This window comes from Sciurus vulgaris (assembly GCF_902686455.1).
Source record: "Sciurus vulgaris genome assembly, chromosome: 13".
Lineage (NCBI taxonomy): Eukaryota > Metazoa > Chordata > Mammalia > Rodentia > Sciuridae > Sciurus > Sciurus vulgaris.
In genome coordinates this window covers 71,267,986-71,287,593 of record NC_136474.1, presented here as the reverse complement: position 1 = coordinate 71,287,593, position 19,608 = coordinate 71,267,986, and the positions used below count along the sequence as shown (strand labels likewise).

The following is a 19,608-nucleotide window of genomic DNA, read 5'->3' as shown; positions in this document are numbered from 1 at the left end:
GCTTATCTTCTCTCAGTCCCTGTCTTTCTGCTTCCCAGCTGCCACCAGCTGAGCACTCTCCTGTCCTATGTTCTGCCTCACTCAGACACAGAGCAATGGAACTGGCTGACCTGGACTGAAACTCTGAAATCATGGACCAAAATAAGCCTTTCCTCCTTCAAACTGTTTGTGTCAAGTATTTTGGTTACAGTGTCAAAAAGCTGACTGTCACACTGAGAAAGTACAAGGTTTTTCCCACACTCACGTGGGGACTGATGGGTAGAGCAAGGACTGAGAAACCTGGTTTGCCCAGGCATCATGGTGCACACCTGTAACCCCAGAGACCTGGGAGGCTGAGGCAGGAGGATTGCAAGTTCGAGACTTAACCTGGGAAACTTAGCAACACTCTACCTTAAAATAAAATACAAAAGGACTGATATGACTCAATGGTAGAGCACTTGCCTAGCTGGTATGAGGCCTTGGGTTCAATTCCTAGTCCTGAAAACAAAGCAAAACCACAAAACAACCTGGTTCATGGATCAAAAGAAACATAGATAGAAATGTATGCAAAGCTGCAGTTTTGTGGTGCTTCTCACTGAATATGAACCAGGAATTTAAATGGTTCATTAACAAAACATAAATTAAGAACTTTAATAATAATGTATCAATATTGACTCATCAATTATAATGAATGTATAGCACAAATGCAAGATGTTAATAATAGGGCAACCTGGGGGTGGTAAGGAGACGTTCTACATTAGTTTTTTCCACAAACCTAAAACTACTCTAAAAAGACACTGCTTATTCCTTAAAAAAAAAAAAAAGTTCATTGATATGGGTTCTGTTTGCAGCTTATGAAAGAAAGCAATTTTTCAGTTCACTGAGTCCACACTTCTGAGAACAGACTCTGAACCGTGCAGAATACATGAGCTTGGGCTCCTACAAGGGAACAGAAATCCACACCCACTGTTGACATCAAGTTCCCTCTCTCTTAGGGAGAAAGCAAGGAGCTCTCCAGTTCAAACAATAAGGGTTTACATTTCAAAGTTGATCAAAAATGATACCCTGATCCTTGAAGATTCATAACTGAAGTTTAGGAAACAGGTTGATTAGATGGTTGATCCACAGTCATAGGATAGATTCTTTCAGAGACAAAATAAAGAGATAAAAATGGTGACTTTTCATCACCGTGATGAAGTGCCTGAGATAATCAATTTATAAGGAGGAAAGGTTTATTTTGGCTCACAGGTTTGGCGGTTTCTGTCCAAGTTTGGTTGGCCTGTTGCTTTTGGTACTTGGTGAGGCAGAACACCTCAGTAGGACAGTGTGGCAGAGGAAGTTGCTCACCTCGCGGTGGCTGAGAAACAAAAAGTTCTAGGGTCCCCAAATCCCTTTCAAGGACACACCCCCAGTGACCCAGCTTCCTCCCAATGGCTCCACTTCTCAATGGCGCCAAGCTGGGGACCAAGCCTTCAGCACGCGGGCCCTTGGGGGACATTCCAGATCCAACCTATGGTAGAAATAGATAAGAGACAAGAAGGATGAGGAAGAGGAGGGGCTGGAGAAGAATGAGGACAAGAGAGGGGAAGGGGGAGGGAGAGGCAAAACAGAAGGGGTGAAAAAGCATACCTGGGTTGTTGTGGGAAACAGACAACTAATGCCACCTCACATCACGGACAAAGCCGTCTCTCGGACGTGAAATGAACACCCTGCACCAGTGAGGTGTAGTTAGCAATGCAGTTCATTTTTATTAGTTATAAATAAAGTACAAAAAATCCACCAAAAGTGAATCTAAGCATTTACACAATTCCTAACGTCTTCGCCTTTTCATTGATGCACTATTGCTTTAATATTCATAATAAATATTCTTCTAGCTTTTCTGCTATAAAATAGTCTATGTAGCAAAATGTTGCACAGCACAACAGAACAGAACAGCAGGAGGATTACAAAAAAGGACAATCAACACTGAGGATAATCCTTTCACTCACCAGGGGCAACCAAATCACCCCTCGAGGGCCTGGTGTGACTGGCTCCAGAGCTGAGAAATGAGCCACATCCATTGCCAGGGGTGGGGCTGGGAGAGGGGGTGGGGCGGGATGGGAGGCTCGAAATTGGGCCACGGGCCAGCCAGGGCATAAGGCCCTGTCCACTCGGACCCCGTAGAGCAGCGTAAGGCATGCCCATCGGAAGCCCTGCCGGGGCAGTGTCTGCCAGGCCCAGCAGCATGGTGGTTGTAGTCCCACCAGCATGGCGGGTGACTCCACAGGCTGTCTCCAAGCAAGGCAAGGCTCCAGGGTGGAGGCAGAGGGCAAGCTGGGCAAGCGGCAGGCAAGAAGCCCTGGGAAGGGCTCCCATCCCCAGGCCAGAGCAGAGATGGGCTTAGCCACCATGCCCCATCTGGTCACTTGGGCAAGCCTAGCCAGGCAGGGTGGCAACTCTAGGTCTTCACTTCCTCCCCCATGTCAGCACCATCCATCCCCATGGGGCCTCTTGTGGAGGGCGGAGTCCCCACCAGGCAAAGGCAGTGATGGCAAGAGCCAAGAGGGAAGGACAAGCTGGGCAGGAAAGGGAAGAGAGGAAAGGAAGCGCATGAGGCAGGGCCCCAGCCCACTGGAAGGCTCCTCCGGGCCTGTACCTCCTCTCCCCTTTGACTCAAGACACCTGGGCTCAGCACTGTGCCGCTGTCGATGCCCTTGTTTCCCGGGCCTCCCTGCCATCACTTCTCTATGGGGCAGTGACACTGGAGCACGGCCCCTTGTCCTCCATAGCAGCCTCCTGCCCAGGCCCATGGAACAGGGGCAGGGCCCAGAGGAGAGACCACAGTCCAAACTGTGTCCAAGCAGTTGTCGTTGGTGATGTCCCAGTCACAAAGGCTCCAAGAGATGGCAGCACAGGAGTGCCAACCCCAGGCACCAGGGCCTGGGGCTTCCGCCTACCCCATCCCTAACCCTAACAAGGCAATGGACTTCAGCTCACTCTCCCAGTGACCTGCCAAGCCTTGGGAAAGGCCATGCCTCATGTCCAGGAGTGTGCCCACCGAATTCACCTCCCTGTCACCCACAGGATGTGGCACGTAAAAGGACAAAAGCCCAGGTGGACTGGCTAAATCCTCCATCGTTCCCTCCATTCTCCTTTTCTTTCCTCTCTTGCTCTCCATCTTTTCGCTTTTCCTTTTTTCCTGAGAGGGCACGATAGGTCCAGCACGGTGGTCTCCCCAACCCCAGATCTGCCTCTCACCTCCCTCTCCTGGCACAGAAAAACTGACTCCTGGAGGCCAAGGACTGGCTCAGTCACAGGGAAGCCCACAGCGGAGCTGATCTGAAAACCGAAGCCTCCTGGACCCCTTCCAGGCTCATTGTCATAAATTAGACTTTAAGTTTCCGACACTCCTGCTGCCTACGTCCCAAGGGCTCCAATTCTGGAACCTTAGAGAGATGGAGCCCACATGGGGACAGTGACCTCTAGAGCCCAGAGACCTTCCTCAGGGGATGGAGGCTAGGTGGACTGAGGCTGTAAGAAGCGGGAAGGAAGAAGGAAAAGCAGGTTCGTTGCAGGGGTGGGGGTGGGGGCCTCGGGGTGAGGGTGCCAAGGGTAGCAAGTGAAAGGATTACCCCAGTCTGCTGACGAGTGCAAATTATATTTATATATGTGCTAAATACAGTCACTATATTGGAGTTTTTCACTAAGTCACAGCATACAGAATCAAAGGTTTGCATTTCGTATGGAATGTATCCAAAGAGGCCAGCACCACAGTAGGACAGCTTGCAATCACACACCCTGATAGTTTGGACGAAATAAAGTTCTCGGAATTTTATTTAAATTTTTTTTTTTGTATTCGTAGTTGTTTGTCATCGTACCAATGCATGCAAAGCATTCCACTCCCAAAAACAACGCCGAAATGAGGTAATAGGAGTAATAAAAAAAATTAGTATCCTTTCTAAATAAATAAATTATAATTAAAAATGCAAAACAACTATAAAAATAATTAAATAAGAACCCACGATATCTACAAGTTAGTCATAAATTATGATTGTTAAATATAAGGCATTTAAACTCACAAAACCCTGTAAACTAGCAACGTGCCATGTTTTTTGTTTTTTGTGTTTTTTTTTTTTTCATTTTTGTTTTTCTATCAGCTGAAATCGCTCTAGCATTTGCTCTACGCGCGCAGGAGATGAAACACGAGGGGACCTGACAGACGTTGCTACAGCCCCACACGGGGAGTGTTGGTCCCGCCAGCGGGCGGGGGGCTTGGGGGATTTCTTCAGGAAAAAAAAAAAAAAAAAAATCTGGTGCTTTTTCTTCACCATTGAAAAAACTGTGCTTGTTCATTAGGCGTAAAGAGTCAAGAATACTTGCTCGGAGGGTGGGAGCCTTTGCAGAAGAGAGCCTGAGTCCTGCCACAGGTGGTGGGCGAGGGCGGCAGGGCCGGGGGTCCTGGCTGGGAGGAGGAGACTGTGGCCCCTGCCCACCCTCTGCTGTGCCCAGTGGGCTCGTGGCGTTGGGTTGATTGATTGGTGTCATCGGTGGACCCGCTGCAGCTGCGGCTGCGGTTGGGAGGCCCAGCTTGAACCCTGGGGCCGCTCTTGCCCCAGAAGGCACTCATGCGTCTCAGTCAGGAAAGGGTCTGAGTCCCTTGAGTTGAGCAGGAGGACTACAGGGGTCTCCCTCCTGGAGGTGGTGGGTGTGAGATGCTGAGGCCTGACCCTGCCTCCTCTCCACGCTCCCCAGGCTCCCTGCCCAGTTGGGGGGGCCTCAAGGGAGCAGAAGCTGGAACTTGCTCCTCTCGCCCAACTGGCTGCCCTGCTGAGGAAACAGGAGCCAGGAGGGCTCCGAGTGCCTGTCTTCTCTCCTGTCCCTATCTGCAGGGCACAAGGATCCCAGAGAGATGGGGAGGGGAGGGGAGGGAGTTCCGGGATCTCCTTCCTCCCCAGCCCAGTCCCTATAGCCTGGGGCACTTGGAGAGCCTGCAGAGGATAGGAAGGAGGAGGGGACCAGGTCCCAGTTTCTCACTCAACTTGTGTACCCTCAGCCTCTGAAACAGATGTTCGTGCTCTCAAAAGTCCTTTTCAATGGCCGGTCAGCACACAGTCTGACTTGAACGATGTGTTGATGTTGGGGGGATCACAGAATGCGAGTGTTGGGAGAAATTCTAGCAAGCATCCACTCCAACCCCCTAAGTGGTAACTGGGGAAACAGGCCCCCGAGAGGCAGAGGGGGAGGGTTCCAGCATCAACCAGTTTATCAGTGACAAGCCAGGACTAGAACCTGGAAGATGGGCTCTACTTCTACCCGGGCTCCCCAGAGACTCCCTTCCCTGCTCACCTTTCAGACCAGCCTCAAGGAAAGGAGAGAAGACTGACCCAGGAGAGGAGTGACCTGCCCTACCTAGTCCACCCTGGCTACCTCCATTCCAGAGCCACCTTCTAAAGAATTCTTGGTTTTGACCTAGGCATTGGGGAGCAGGGGAGAGAATTTCCAACTCCCTGTGGCTACGAGTCAGCAGCATCCCTGGTGTCCTGGCTCAGATGTCCTTCCCCACTGGTGGGATGTCCAGTCTTGCCCTGGAGACACTTCACGCACTGCGATCACTGCACTGAACGACCCCATGCCCACCACTGCTAACTCTGAATCTTGAACTATGCACTGTTTCTTGCACTACTGGACATGTCCTGTCTGATCCCGGACTGTAAGCTCCTCCAGCCACTGTCATCTTAGCTCTCATCTTCCCCAGCACCTGCACCAGTAGGCACTCAAAGAGATTGTATGGGACACCAGAAGACTGGCGCTGGGAGAGGCCTTTGTCCGGATAAGGTTCTGAAGTGACATCCCTAGGGAGTTGCTTCTCCAACTCTGCCCTGGGGTGTCCAGAGTAGCCTTTGCTCTGGAAGGTGCAAGGGTGTTAGAAGGTTCTACCTCAAGCTAAAATCAGTCTCCCTGTCATTATCACCCCTTGGTCCCAATTTCCCCCTGGTAGCAGCAACATAGACTCGAATATCCTTAACTGCATGGAATTTCTTCATTTATGTGACAAGTGTCCTGTCCCTTAGTCTATTCCATATGAGGGCAATGAGACTGGGCTAGGGGTGGAGGTGAGGGAGGCTTTGAAAGCAGTAAATGAGGAGGATGGGGGAGGGGCAGAGGAGGTCACAGGATTCCAGCTGATCTGGTGTTTTCCACTTGGGGATGGAGAGTTGGGTTTTCCCATCTCCATTCTTCTATCCTCCCATCTCTCTGCTCCTTATAGGGTCAGAAAAATTGTGGGGTGGTTCAGAAAGACAACTGGGTGGTCACTTGGAGTTTCCAGATCTTTCTTCTGGCACCTCCATCCCCAAACCCGAAGAGGTTCCCAGGAGTGAGCAGAGAGCACAGAGGATGCTGGACAGAGAGATGAATTTTCAGGACATCTGGGTGAGGTAGAGGGATGGAAAGGGGTACGCTGTTGTTTCTCCCCACTGGAAGCAGGACACTGAGGCACAGAGGAGGAGAGGAACTTGCCCACAGTTACCCAAGATTCAGAGAAGAGCCAGAGGTTAGGGACACAGGACCTCCGAAACCCAGCCAAAGTGTTCTCAGAGCCAGGGCCGTCTCTGAGGAAGGGATCAGGACTTGAAACATCCCAAAGGAGGCCCGAGTTCCTCTCCGGGTCCATGGTGCTTGACTCTGGGTGCTAGCTGGGAGTGCTTTGGCCAAGGCCAAGCATCCATTGCCTATGCTATTTTATCTGCATCGTCTGATTAATTTTTTTGCATAGGGAGGCAGTGGCTACATTGCCTCTTTGTGACAAGACAGGAGCCCAATCTAAAGAAAGAAGCAGGGGCCCCCTGTCCCAGGAACACTGAGGCAGCCGTAGCTGGAGGCCGAGTCCACCCTGGTTCTGTGCAGGGAGGGTGGGGATAGCTGGGCTAAGAGATGAGCCTAGGACTGGAAGCCCTCCCTCAGGACAAACCTCGCCGCTTCCCTGCTGGGCTCTACCTTCCTCACCTGGCCTGAACCCCTGGGAAGCCCCATGAAGACCCCCATCTGCTCTTTGTCCAGTCCTCCCCTTCCCAGATGCCCCTTCCACACTCCGTGCACTGTAAACATGAGAAAAACAAAAGCCAAGGAGAAAACAAAAACAACAATAGAACGAGAACCCCCCCTCCCACCTCCCAACTGGGTGAAAAAAAAATCATCCTTTTTCACCGTAAACAGGATTTGGCATTTTTTTTTTCACCTTTGATTCCTTTTTCCTTTTCTCTCATAAAGACGGGAAGATTGGGGCTGTCGTTGGTTGGTTCGGTCAGGCACCAAAACAAGAAACTCAATGAGGAACATTTGGTGCAAGTTGGGTAATAGCGACATGTCCACCACAAGATGACTAAGAGCACCACACACGACATTTTTCTTAAGCTAACATGCTCCGGCTGCCATCCACAGAAATAGCTAGAGACCCCTACATGGTTTCTACGTGGTCGAGAGGTATATGTACAATCCTTCGAAGGACAGGATTGAGGGGCCGGTCTATCAGCTAGTACCCTCGGATCGCATCTGGGTTCTCCGCAGCGTGGGCCCCCCACTCCCGCCCTGCTCTGGGCACGGCCCGCTCCCTCCCTCCTGCGCAGCAAGGCGGATGGGGGCAGCGGCCACTCTGGATGGGTGGGTCCTCCCCCACCCCCTCCTTTCCCTCGGACACGGATACCACCAACTCCTCATTCCACGAAATGTGCTTGCAGGCTTCTCCTCTACGTCAAATGGCTCAGAAGGCAAAGTTTGGCTGCAAGGGCTATGGCCGTGGGGGGACCTGGTGAAGGAAATGGGGCGTCCACTGGCTAACTCCTCCCTCAGCTGTCAGCTCCCAGTTGTGTCTCAATGTCCACTCGGCAGATGGGGCATTTCTTGCTCATGGCGAGCCACTGGTCCACGCAGAGTTGGTGGAAGAGATGCATACAGGGTAGGCGTCTGGAAGAGAGGAGGAGAGCCAGGTGACCAGCGTGGGGGTGAGGGGAAGGACTGTAGCAGGAGTTGATGTGAGGGACGTTGAGGGGACCAGGAGACACACCCAGGACCACTGGAAAATTGCCAAAGAGGGAGCTTTACAGGAACCCTGCCCTGCAGTGAGGCTGTGGCTAAGAGAGGAGGCCATGACAGGAAGGAAGCCTCCAGGCCCTCCTCCATGAAGCCCAAAGCGAAGCCATGATGTTGCCTCAGACCCATCCAGGCCAAACAGCACACCCTTCTCCTACACTTTCCCTCCTACACATCCTTCATCACCACTTCTAGAACATTCCGTGCCCCACCTTCCCAGTGCATCCCTGAAGCACACTAGAGCACACCCGGAACACTCAAATGCACCTGCAAGCAAGTGCCAGACACAGTGCAGTGGCCGGTCACCGATGCCTGGGAGAGGAGGGAGAGAATCACAGGTGGCCTCCTACCTCACGTCTTCTCCGTCTTCCAGCATAGACAGACAAATTGTGCATTTCTCATCTGTGTCTGACTCCTCGCCCTCGTCCTTCTTGCCCTTGCCATCCTGGGGTCTTCTCTATGAGAAGCGAAGACAGGAGCACCTGTTACCTGGGGCCAACCCACCTAGTAGCTTTACCCACAGCCTCCCCTCCCTGCAGCCCCCTCTTCCTGGGGAGTCAATCTCTCTTTAAGATTCTTTCCCTATCTCCTCCCATGTGCTTCAGGAGACAGAGGGTATGAGACACTGAGGAAGAGCCAAGTGGACTTAGCTGTCCCAGGCACTATCAAGGAGCCCAGGTTGGGAAAGGGATCCGGTTCCTAATGAATTGACCCTTTGCAAAGCTACAGCTCACGCATAGCCTCTTCCTGCCTCTGTTCCACTCTCACTGGCCACTCCTCACACCTTGTCCAGTGTAGACTCCTGCCTCCAGGCTTCCCCACCACCTTCAGGTCCAGCCTGATTCACTCACTCACTTATTCATCTAGTCATTCTTTACCAATGTTGGTTCATTTACGCTCTCATTACAGACGAGGAGAAAATTCCTGCCCCCAGCATTAACTCCTGTAATTAGTACCACACTGTTACTGGCTATTTTGTATTATTGGATTTCTCCTCCCGTCCAGAATGTTCCCTTAGGGTAGGCACTAGCTTCAAGACAAGGTTTGACATTATGCAGGCATGCTATGCATGCTTGTTCATTTTAACATTCCTATTTTCAACTCTTTGCTGATTATTTGAAGATAGTTAATCACTCTGTAGAAAGTTCCAAGTTCTCAGATGATGTGGACAATGGCTTACCCCTTTAATATACTAACCTACATTTAACCAAGTACAAGGCATATCATTGCACTTCAATATTTTGGGGAAGAGGGAATCTAGTGAATGGAATCGGCCCGCCTTCCATGTTCCCATCTCTTTGCTATAATGTGAAATAGTCTGATAATAACCATAGGAAGAAAACTACCTATTTTGTCCCCTCTGCAAGGATAAGCACACTTAAAGGTCATTTTGTAAAAAGGAAAATCTGGAGTCACAAGACAAAGACTGCCCAGAGAATGACCTCCAGTCCATAGTCCTAAGCTCTGGAGCTCCTTAGTCTGATGTAGTCTGGGGAATACTCTGCCTTTGCTAGGACACACAGAAAACTATTCCTTGTGCTTTCAGCCTCTCTGTGCTCTAAACAGTCCCTGCAAACCATGCTGGGCTTCTGCAGCAAGCTTCCCCTCATCCCGAATCCAGAAAGTCAGAGTTACAGTCATTGCCCACATATTTTTTTGTGGTTCTTGAGTTTGAATGGAGTCATAATGATCTGCTTCCGGGTCCAGCTGTTTGCAGGAGGAGAAGCGGCCTCCCTCTAGGCCCTGCTCGGGATGTCCAGTAAACATACCACTAAGCCTCGACTGTGTGCCTATTTTCTGCTGCTCGCCATTGATATTCATGATTTCCTTTTTATACTTAATAGGTTACTAAACTAAGTATTAATTTTACCTTAGTAAATTAATTTTACCTTGTTTTGCTGTGGCTAATCTTTATTTCTTTAGACTAGTCTTCCTTTTCAAATCTTATCTTGTTTCCTATCCTTAATCTTTTTTTGTCTTCTGGTTTTCACTTGCTCATTATTACCTACTTAACATTTTTGGGGGTTGGGGAGAGATTGAACCCAGGATGCCTCACCACTGTTTTATTTTGATATAGGGTCTTGCCAAGTTCCTTAGGCTTTCCCTAAGATGCTGAGGTTAGCCTTCAACTTGAGAGCCCCCTGCTTCAGCCTTCTGAGTTGCTGGGATCACAGGCAAATGTCACCATGCCTGACTCTCCACATAACTTTTACCCTTAACTTTTTTCAGCATTTATTCATTTTAGTGTTTATTTAATCCTTTTTGCCCTTAACCTCTCAATTTATTAACATTCCCTTTTAAAGCCGATGTTCTGGGGCTAGGGAGATAGCTCAGTTGGTAGAGTGCTTGCCTTATAAGCACAAGGCCCTGGGTTCAATCCTGAGTACCACAAAAAAAAAAAGAAAAAAAAAATTTAAAGCTAATGTTCTTGATTTTAATTTTATACATTGTTTTCATGTCTTTTTCTAGTTCCCATTCCTTCCATATTTTTTATTATGATTGTTTGTCTTTTATGTTTTTGTTCTTACATTATTACTATTTTAAAGTACCCTTTTTCGTTTTATATTATTTTAGTCTGAGTTTTTAAAAGTTTTTTTGTTTTCACATTTTATTTGGATCCTAAGCTTTGTCACTTATCATTTTTAATTTTTCTTACTCCTTTTTTTTATAAGTTTTATTCTCTTGATTCTTCTGATTTTCACCTGTGTCCCCTGTCTCTCTGATTCAATCCATTTTCCCTTTTCAGTCTCAGTATTGTTTCTTTCACTATTTCCTTGTGCCCTGTTAAATTGATGGCCAGTGATGGCAGGAATGAACACCCCGTCAGGGGCACACACTGCTTCAGCCTTCCCAAATGCCACTCACTCTCCTCCGCTTTCTCCTGTGGTTTAAAGTCCTCTCTCCAGAGAAGGACCACTTTCCCCATGCAGATGAGACCCTGAGCTACTAAAATACTGCCGAGCCCCTTCTTAATGCGCTATCCAGTATCTGACCCACATTACGCACTCAGTAAACGTGGTTGAATTGTTCATAATCAAACCTGGTGCCACTGCGAGGAGATGCTCATGCCAGCATTTGTGTTCTCAGCCCACCTAACTAGAGCAAAGGCCTCTGGAATTTGAACTGTGCCCCCTCTGGACAACCAGGCCAGGGTGGAGCAGTTGCACTGACAAGCCCCTCCCCCAACCTGGCCATGCAGGCTGGCCTGCGGGAGCTCCCACCTTCTTGTACTTGTGGGGGAAGGTGAACCTCTCAATGGTGTTCTGCACAGCTCCCCGGGTCACGTTTCCCAATCTGTCCTCGAGCTGCAGCAGCTCCTGTAAAGAGGAAAACATGGACACGTGTGCTCGGCACCTGTAGGTACATATAGACACACACCGGATAAGGAAGGGGGCCTCGGGAGACGGTAGTGGGAGGTGTCCCCAGGACCATCGAGAAGTGCTTGTCTGACGCTGAAGGCTGGGTACCTCCACTTGCTCTCTCCTGGCGCCCCCTCCACCTGTGACCTCCCACCAGCAGGAGAGGGGGTGGAGTCGGGAATGGTATCAGTGGTAGCACCAGACTTACCTCGTAGCTCTCCCGCACAGCCGAAGTGTGTCTGCTGGGATTTAGTCCCTGGAGAGCAAGGAAGTGAAGCTGGGGGTAAGGGTAGTTTCGGATTTCATGGACGACCTGGCGGGGGAGAAAATGGCTTAGAGCCAGCCAAGGATTCCAGGCTTCTCCACGGCCCAGCACAGGACTCCCCGGACTCCCCCCAAATCCCGATGACCAGCACAACCCCGAGGTGCTGTGAGCTGGTGGCAGAACTGGCCCTCCTGCTTTTGTGTCCCTCTCATCTCATCAAATTCCAAACCTGTGCCCAGACCAGCTCAATCCATGAAGTGACAACCAGCCCTGACTGGCCACCCACTTCACGGCAGGCACTGCTCTAAGTCCTCCACATGACAAACCAAAGTGAATATCTCCCCTGATCTAAAGTGTGGGTGCAAGTGCAATCCCCACTTTACTGCTGGGGTAAGTGAGGCATAGACAGATTAAGGAACTGGCTCAAATTATGCACCAAATGTCGGAGCCAGGACCCAAACTCAGGCAGTTGGGTGGCGCAGTTCATTCCACACCACTCCCCACTGACCCCGCCTCTGAGAAGAGCAGGCTGGTTAAAGGCTCAGGCCAGGCCCAGGAGCAGGGTGAGGCAAAAAGGAGTCAGTCCTCAAGGGAAGTAATATTGTAACACAATATTTTTTATGTTAAAATGAACACAAAAAAGTCTATGCTGAGCAAAATAGCAGTATTTTAAATAAGGACAGACTCTGGCCTGTCTTCGCTAGCGAGGAGTCAGTTTCCATCCCAGCACCTCCACCCACTCCCTGTATGTTCCTGGGACCAGTTCCTTAAACTCTGTAGGACTCAGTTTGCCAATCTATAAAACAGGGATGATACTATACTGTAAGATTGACAGAATGAAAGATGAGTTATGTAAATGCTCAGGAAAGTGCCTGGTATGTAATAAGTGTTCAATAAGTGCTCCCTTCTTTTATTCTCAAGATACAGTGCTTCAAATAGAGTTGCCAAGATGCTACTGATGGAAGCCCTTTATTACACAAAAAGGAGACTGAGGAGCTAGGTAGTTCTGTGACAGAGGAGAGGGTGGGAAGAGGCAACATGGAGCTGTCTGGAAACAAGGTCTTCCATGAGTCCTGCTGTGGGATGTCTTCACTTTCATTCCATGCAAACTGCAAACCGATGCTCTGTAGCACATAGTACTCTGCAGTCACAAGGCCTGCCCTGAGGCAGGCAGACCTGGACCAGCAAGCCAGGCTGAGGGCTTCCTCTGGGATCTGTCGTGATCCTCACACCAGCCCTGTGAGACCGGCAGGGCAGGCACCCACATTCTCATTTCATAGATAGGTAAAACCAAACCCAGGGAGATATGACCACAAGCAATTAATGGAGATGGTATGAGGGTCAGAATCTGTCCTGTCTGCTCGTAGCCCCAGCTGTTCCCCCACAGACCACTGCCCACCCCTACCCACTTCAGCAGGATAGCTTCTAGCCCAGAAGCTTCCCTTTCATTGCCCCCTCAAGCCAGAGTAGGAAGAGAGGCTGAGAGGGGACGGAGCAGTCAGTCTGCCTGGGAGCCTGGACCTGGGGGAGCCTGGACACACGGGAGCCAGAGCACCAGGGAGCAGAGACCCGGGGAGCTGCAGGCCTCAGCCCAGCAGTGGCACCCAGGAGGCAGCAAGGAGTCCATTTCCCGGCAGGACCTTCACTCACCATCTGCGTGGAGGAGGAGTTCCTGGGAAAGTGGTGCATTCGCGGAGTCGCTAGGTAATGCTGATAGTGCTGTGGGAGGGGCCGCACCTGGAACTGAGCAGGACTCAAGCCAGCGTCCACACTGAGATCCCTGCAGGGAGGGACACAGCCTCGGTCAGCGTGGGGTGGCTGATGCGCCTTAAGGTTCCAGGAGGGACATCAAGCCCACAGAGGAGAATCAAGTCACAGGGTGGCACTGGAGCTCCCCATCACCAGGCCCTTCTCCCCTCCTTAGACACTGAGATCCAGGGGCTCTGCCAGTTCTGAGGGGGCTGGAACCCAGGCCCTGTAAACCTTGAAATGAGGACCCAATACCCCCACTCCTGACAAGACCTTCCCTGAGAGAAATGCTGAGAGAAGAATCCAGAAGCAGCAGATCAGGGATACACAGCAAAGGAAGGACAAAGTCCAGGGGAGAAGGAGACAGCAGCCATATTTTTACCACTTTAAGAAAACAACCAAAGGGAATCTCTACAGCTGGCTCTACAGCTAGAAAGGCTATCCTACCCCATTCCTTCTGTTTGGAAACCCAAGAAATAGGTTTAAATCCATAAGACTGAACTGATGCTGAAGAAAACTGGTCCTCTTTGAAGGATGCTAGGGAACCAGCTTGATTTGTCGCTCAGTGAACTAGTAAATATAAAAGGAAGAACCAAACATTCATCTTGTTTTCCCCTTAAGTGTACTTCAGGGTAATCAAATAATTGAGGAGGGAAATTTTCTCTTAGTAAAAGTTTTCCCCTAATAAATGAATAAGGAACGACTGAATTATTTGTCACCATTTTTCACCCTTGAAGAAACAAAGAATCCAGGCAAAGATCCTCAATTACTGCTAACATCACTAAAGAAGAGACAACCAGACATTAAGGGCCTTCTGGTGGAAAGACACAACACTGCCACCCAAAGTATTTCTAAGAAATAAGTCAAATTTGTATCTGCTGAAGCCTTGACCTAGGTGCCAATGTATAGGGACTACAGGGAACTGGGGACATCTTAAGTGACACTACTAGACAGTAACAGCAAAATCCAGATAACGGGAAACTCTTAAGAACAGCCTGGTTTCTTCAATGAAAGCATTAAATAAATATCTATATATCTGTATTTATAGACAGACAGAGAGAGAGAAAAGTCATTAAAGAAATTTCTGTTTCCAGCCATATGTGGGGGTAGCAGGAATCAGATTCACCCTCCTACTGTAAACCACTAGAAGACTGGACAGGATGTATGCAATCTGTTTTCGACACTCACAACACATAGCACAGGGTTGTGATCGCTGGAAGAAGGTAAACAAAGCCTACCACCCCCTACCTTTCACATGAAGGTGCATCCAGACCTCGAGCAGGAAGGGGGATCCTAAGCAAGGCATGGTGGTCTCCAAGAGTTGAGGACTTGGAGATCCTATTTCAGGGAGGCTGAGCTCTCTGAAAGTTATGGTAGAGTGTTTTGGAGAGGAGGAAGCTACACTGAAGAGGAGCTCCAGAAAGCTGCACAGTCTTCCTTGAGTCCCTGAGTTTTTGTTGAATTCTAAGATAATGCACACGTGGCATGGGCCCCCACCAGCTTGAGCAAAGAGCACACATAGAATAGGAAAAAAAAAGGGAATGGCTCCCAGGAGTTAGACAGGGTTGGGAAGCATTCAAGTTCTAACACAGCAGCACAGAGTCCTGTGAATCACGCAGGGCATCCAGTGGAGACCCAGAAGGCCTTTGAAGCTTGTGTATAAGCTTTATTAAGGAAGGTTTTTGAGAACTCTCTGATTTAGGCACATTCTAGACCTCCTGTAATAAGACTTAACAAGCCACCAAAAGATCAAAATGAACTGCAAGTGATGCTCACCAGAACCAAGTCCAACACTCTCCAAATGAATAAAACAAATCCAGTAACTCAACAATGTATAATTCATCACGTCCATCATTCAGTAGAAAATTACTGGACATGCTAAAAATGAGAATAACATGTCCCATAATCAGATGAAAATTCACACCATAGAAACAGTCCAAGACACTGAAATAACAAAGATGGTGAAATAGCAAAAAAGAAAAAAAAAAGATGCTCAAATAGCTATTCTAATCATATTTAAATTGTAGATGAAAACATAAACACAGGAAAGAGAAAAATGGAATATGGGTTGAAATGACCTAAATATAACTTTCAGAGATGAAAAATGCAATCCCTGGGTGGCATTAACAGCAGGTTAGATACTGTAAAACAAAAGATTAATGACTTAGAGACAGCAATAAGGATAGTAGAATGAATCAGACATTATTACCCTGTGTACATATATAACATACAACAGGTGGAATTCTACATCATGTATAGCCAGAAAAGTTTAAAAATTAAAAAAAAAAAATCTAAAACAAAGCAAAAGCACACGCCCCCCCCCCAAAAAAAAAAAAAAAAAAAAAAAGAAAGAAAGAAAGAAAAAGAAGACAAAAGCATTAAGAGTCTCAGTTACAATACCCAGTGGTAAGTAAGATTCAAAGGGAGAGGTTGGAAGGTAAAGGATAAAAAATTATATTTTAGGGGAAAATTGACTGAAAATTCCAAATCTGATGAATCCTCAGATTCAAAGAGTGCAACTGACTTTGAGCAGAATAGCATAAAGAAAATCACCTCAAGGCACATGATAATCAAATTCCTGGAAAACATTAGTGAAGATAAAAATTTTAAACCAGAGCCAGACCAGGTGGGTGAGTCACTTGGGAGGCTGAGGCAGGAGGACTGCTTGAGCCTAGGAGTTCAAGAGCACCCTAGGCAACACAGTAAGGCCCCATTTTGAATAAACAAACAAACAAACAAACAAACAAACCCAAGGAAAAAAGACCAACTAGATACAGAAGAATGTGGATAAGAATTATCATCAACTTTTCATTAGAAACAAAGAAAGCCAGAAGACAAGGAAATAATATCTTTAATCTACTGAAAGAAAAGGAAGAAGGGGGAGAGAAAAAAAAAAACAAAAAACTAAAAGAAACCAGCAAAAACATCCTTTAAAATTAAGGTGAAATGAGACATTTTCAGACAAACAAAAGTTGAGAGAACATGCTACCTGTAGACCAGCACCACAGAAATACTAAAGAAAGATCTCTGTACAGAAGGAAACAATGCCAGATAGAAACTTAGATCTATACAAAGGAATAAAGAGTGCCAGAGATGACAATTATGTGTGAGATACAAGGTTCTTTTTCTCCATTTTAACACTTTTCTTTGAAGTTTGATTGTTTATAGCAAAGATTGGAGAACTTTTTCTGTGAAGGATTAGAGAGAGTATGTTAGGCTTTGAGGACTGTACTTTCTCTGCCACAACAACTCCAATGTGTATTATAGTTCAAAGCAGTCAAAGCCTGCATTTGTAAGCATGCAGGTGTGACTGTGTTCCAATAAAACTTTATTTACAAAAACAAGATGTGGGCCAGATTGGACCTTCAACTCATAGTTTGCTGAACTCCTGGTTTAAAGCAAAAATTCTAGCAATGTATTATAAGGGTATAACATATATACGGATAAAATCTACAAAAGGGATAACAATGGATGGGAAAGGGGTAATGAAAGTATACTGTTGTAAGAATTTTATATTAGACATGAAACAGTATAATTCTATTTTAGGTAAAGTAAAAAGCTAAATATACATATTGTAAGCCAAGTATATTCACAAAATATAATAACAAGATAAAATAAAAAGGTATGACTATAGTGCCAATATTTAACCCTAAAAACTACTTAACAGATCAAAAAGAAGGCATGAAATTGGAAATAATAATTTTAAAAGGGGCAAATAGAAAACAAAGAGCAAGATGATATATTTATTACCAACCATATAGATAATTTTATTAAATGTAAAAGGTCTAGGGGTAGGGGGGAAGGGAAAAAATAACAGAATGAATCAAACAACATTACCCTATGTAAATTTATGAGTACACAAATGGTATGCCTTTATTCCATGTACAGAGAAACAACATGTATCCCATTTGCCTATTTGTTTACAATTTTAAAAAAAAGGTCTAAACATTCCCCTTAAACAGAGATTGTCAACTGGAAAACAATAGCTGTCTATAAAAATTTGTTTAAATATAAAGACATAGATAAATTAAAAGTAAAAGGAAGAAATAAATATATCATGCAAGCACCAATTGGAGAAAAGCTGGCATGACTATTTTAATATCCAATAAAGTAGACTTGAACCAAGGGGTATTGCCAAAGAGCAATATTTTGTAATGATTATGGGGTCAATTCATCTTGAAGACATAACAATCATTTTGTGTTCTAAGTTATATAGAAAAAATATATATGCTAAAACATATAAATCAAAACAAATGAATCTAACAGTGACAAATAAAAGAAGAAACAAATATACCAGTATAGTTGTAGACTTCAACCCTCTCCCCTATAATTCACTGGACAAATAGATTTTAAAACTTCAGTACTCTACAATACCTGAACTTAAAACCAACTTCATCTTACAGCAACATTTATACAACATTTCATTCAATGAAAACAGAATATATAGGAAACTTTTATTTAAATAGAATATATGCTGAACTTTAAAACAAGTCTTGATAAATTTAAAAGATTAGAGATATATAAAGCAAGTTTCCTGATCACAATGGTATTAAATTGGAAATCAATAACAAAAAGATTCTATAATATACCAAATATTCAAAAATTAAACAATATACTTCTAAATAATCCAAGGTCAAAAATAAATCATCATGTACTAGGAAATGCTTAGTCCTTCAAGAAAATTCATATCTTATATGCTTATATTAGAAAAGAAGAAAGATTCAAGTCATGACCTAAGGTTCTGCCTTAAGAAGCTACAAAAAAGAAGAAAAGAACAACAGAATCATTAGGAAAGTCCTTCCTGGACACAGGCTTGGTCAGCTGGGCACTGTTTCCCCAACCCTTAAGCAGTCTAACTGGGAACTTGTCCTAGGAGATATCAGCTCCTAGAGAAGCAGGGTTCCTCACTTTCTGCTATTGCCACCAGCCAACAAGAACCTCACTGAGGCTCTTGTGTTTAGCTTGTGTTTAGTTGGTTGGTTGTTTTTTGGTGGGGGGTGTCCTAGAGATATCCCATGGGCCTTAAGTCACAGAGTTAACCCAGAACCACATTTCAGAGATTTTTTTGTGGACTTTGTCTCCATGCCTAGTTTTTTTCATTTGTGTCTAAACATCCAGATCAATTTCATTTTCCACTGTCAATTTTCTTGAAACATGGCGTGTTTTGGTTGCTATACAGTCCTTTATGTTCTTTTCGGGGAACTAGCCTCAGAATGACAGCACTATCTATGAGTGACGTCAGGCTCAGGAGCTCTGGAGACTTGGCTGAGACAGGGCTGGCTATGGGCAAGGGAGGCTCCAGTGCTCCACCCACCTTCTGCCCACAGGCCCCAGTCCCTGAAGACCTCTGTCTAGATAGGGTTAGGGCCATAGGGAGCAGGCTTTGGTGTGTGGGGTGCAAGATCAGAGTTGAGAATGAGAAGCCAGGACTGAGTCAGAGAAGGAGAGTGACAAGGATAGGGACATTGGGGTCGTGGGGTTGTGGTTCAAGGTCAGGGTCAGACATGGCACAGAAAGGGAGGATATTTGAGATTCACCCCCAAGACCTGCTGCTCCCACCAAAGCCAGGACTTCCACATGGAGAAGCTGATCCAGGAGGGGAAAAGATATTCCGAATAAGGGCAAAAGTCTGGGCTGGAAGAAGTCCTGCTGCAGAATTCCCAAATGACCTACAGCAAAAGTCAATGGTTTTTGATAGTTCTGTAAAGAAAAGGGGAAGAAGGCTGCTGCAGACACACTACCCAGCCCCCAAGGGGCTCCTTGCAGAGGGTGAGAGTAGCCCCTGGTACAGTGCATTTCCTGTAATTCAATTACCAGGCTCCCATCTCCTGGCAGAAGCGGCCTCTCTGGAAAAGAGGGTTGGGATGCAGTTAGCATGATCACAATTACAAAACATCCCTCAGCACCACTAGGCCAGCCCTTGCTGGAGCAGAGCTCATTACAAGGGAGGAGAAACTGTCCCCTCTGCACTGGAAACAGTTTTCTAAAGTGAGGGCTGGATAGGCAGAGGGGGCCCAGGGATGGTTCCAGGCAGAACTCTGAGACCTGGACCAGTTTCTCCAGGCCTCATTCTTTGTTTCTTGGGACAACGGGGGCCAAGAATGCAGAATGGTTGAAATGAGAAGGAAGAGAAAGTTTGGCTCAAGAAAACAAGCTAGGGGCAAGCTAACACCTGCTCTGTTCCTCCTG

General features: G+C 46.8%; 1 protein-coding gene across 2 annotated transcripts in view; it reads right to left on the bottom strand.

Moving 5' to 3' along the window:
* Positions 1 to 6,184: 6,184 nt before the first annotated feature.
* ARK2C (arkadia (RNF111) C-terminal like ring finger ubiquitin ligase 2C) overlaps positions 6,185 to 19,608 on the bottom strand; it is a 104,350-nt gene continuing 90,926 nt past the window's right edge. For both annotated transcript variants that reach the window (XM_079108789.1, XM_079108790.1), the window contains exons 4-8: positions 13,321 to 13,450; positions 11,614 to 11,718; positions 11,268 to 11,363; positions 8,397 to 8,503; positions 6,185 to 7,920 (exon numbers count right to left, since the gene is read on the bottom strand). In XM_079108789.1, the coding sequence (XP_078964915.1) occupies positions 7,803 to 7,920; positions 8,397 to 8,503; positions 11,268 to 11,363; positions 11,614 to 11,718; positions 13,321 to 13,450 (556 nt within the window). In that variant the 3' untranslated portion in view covers positions 6,185 to 7,802. The remainder of the gene's footprint in view (positions 7,921 to 8,396; positions 8,504 to 11,267; positions 11,364 to 11,613; positions 11,719 to 13,320; positions 13,451 to 19,608) is intronic.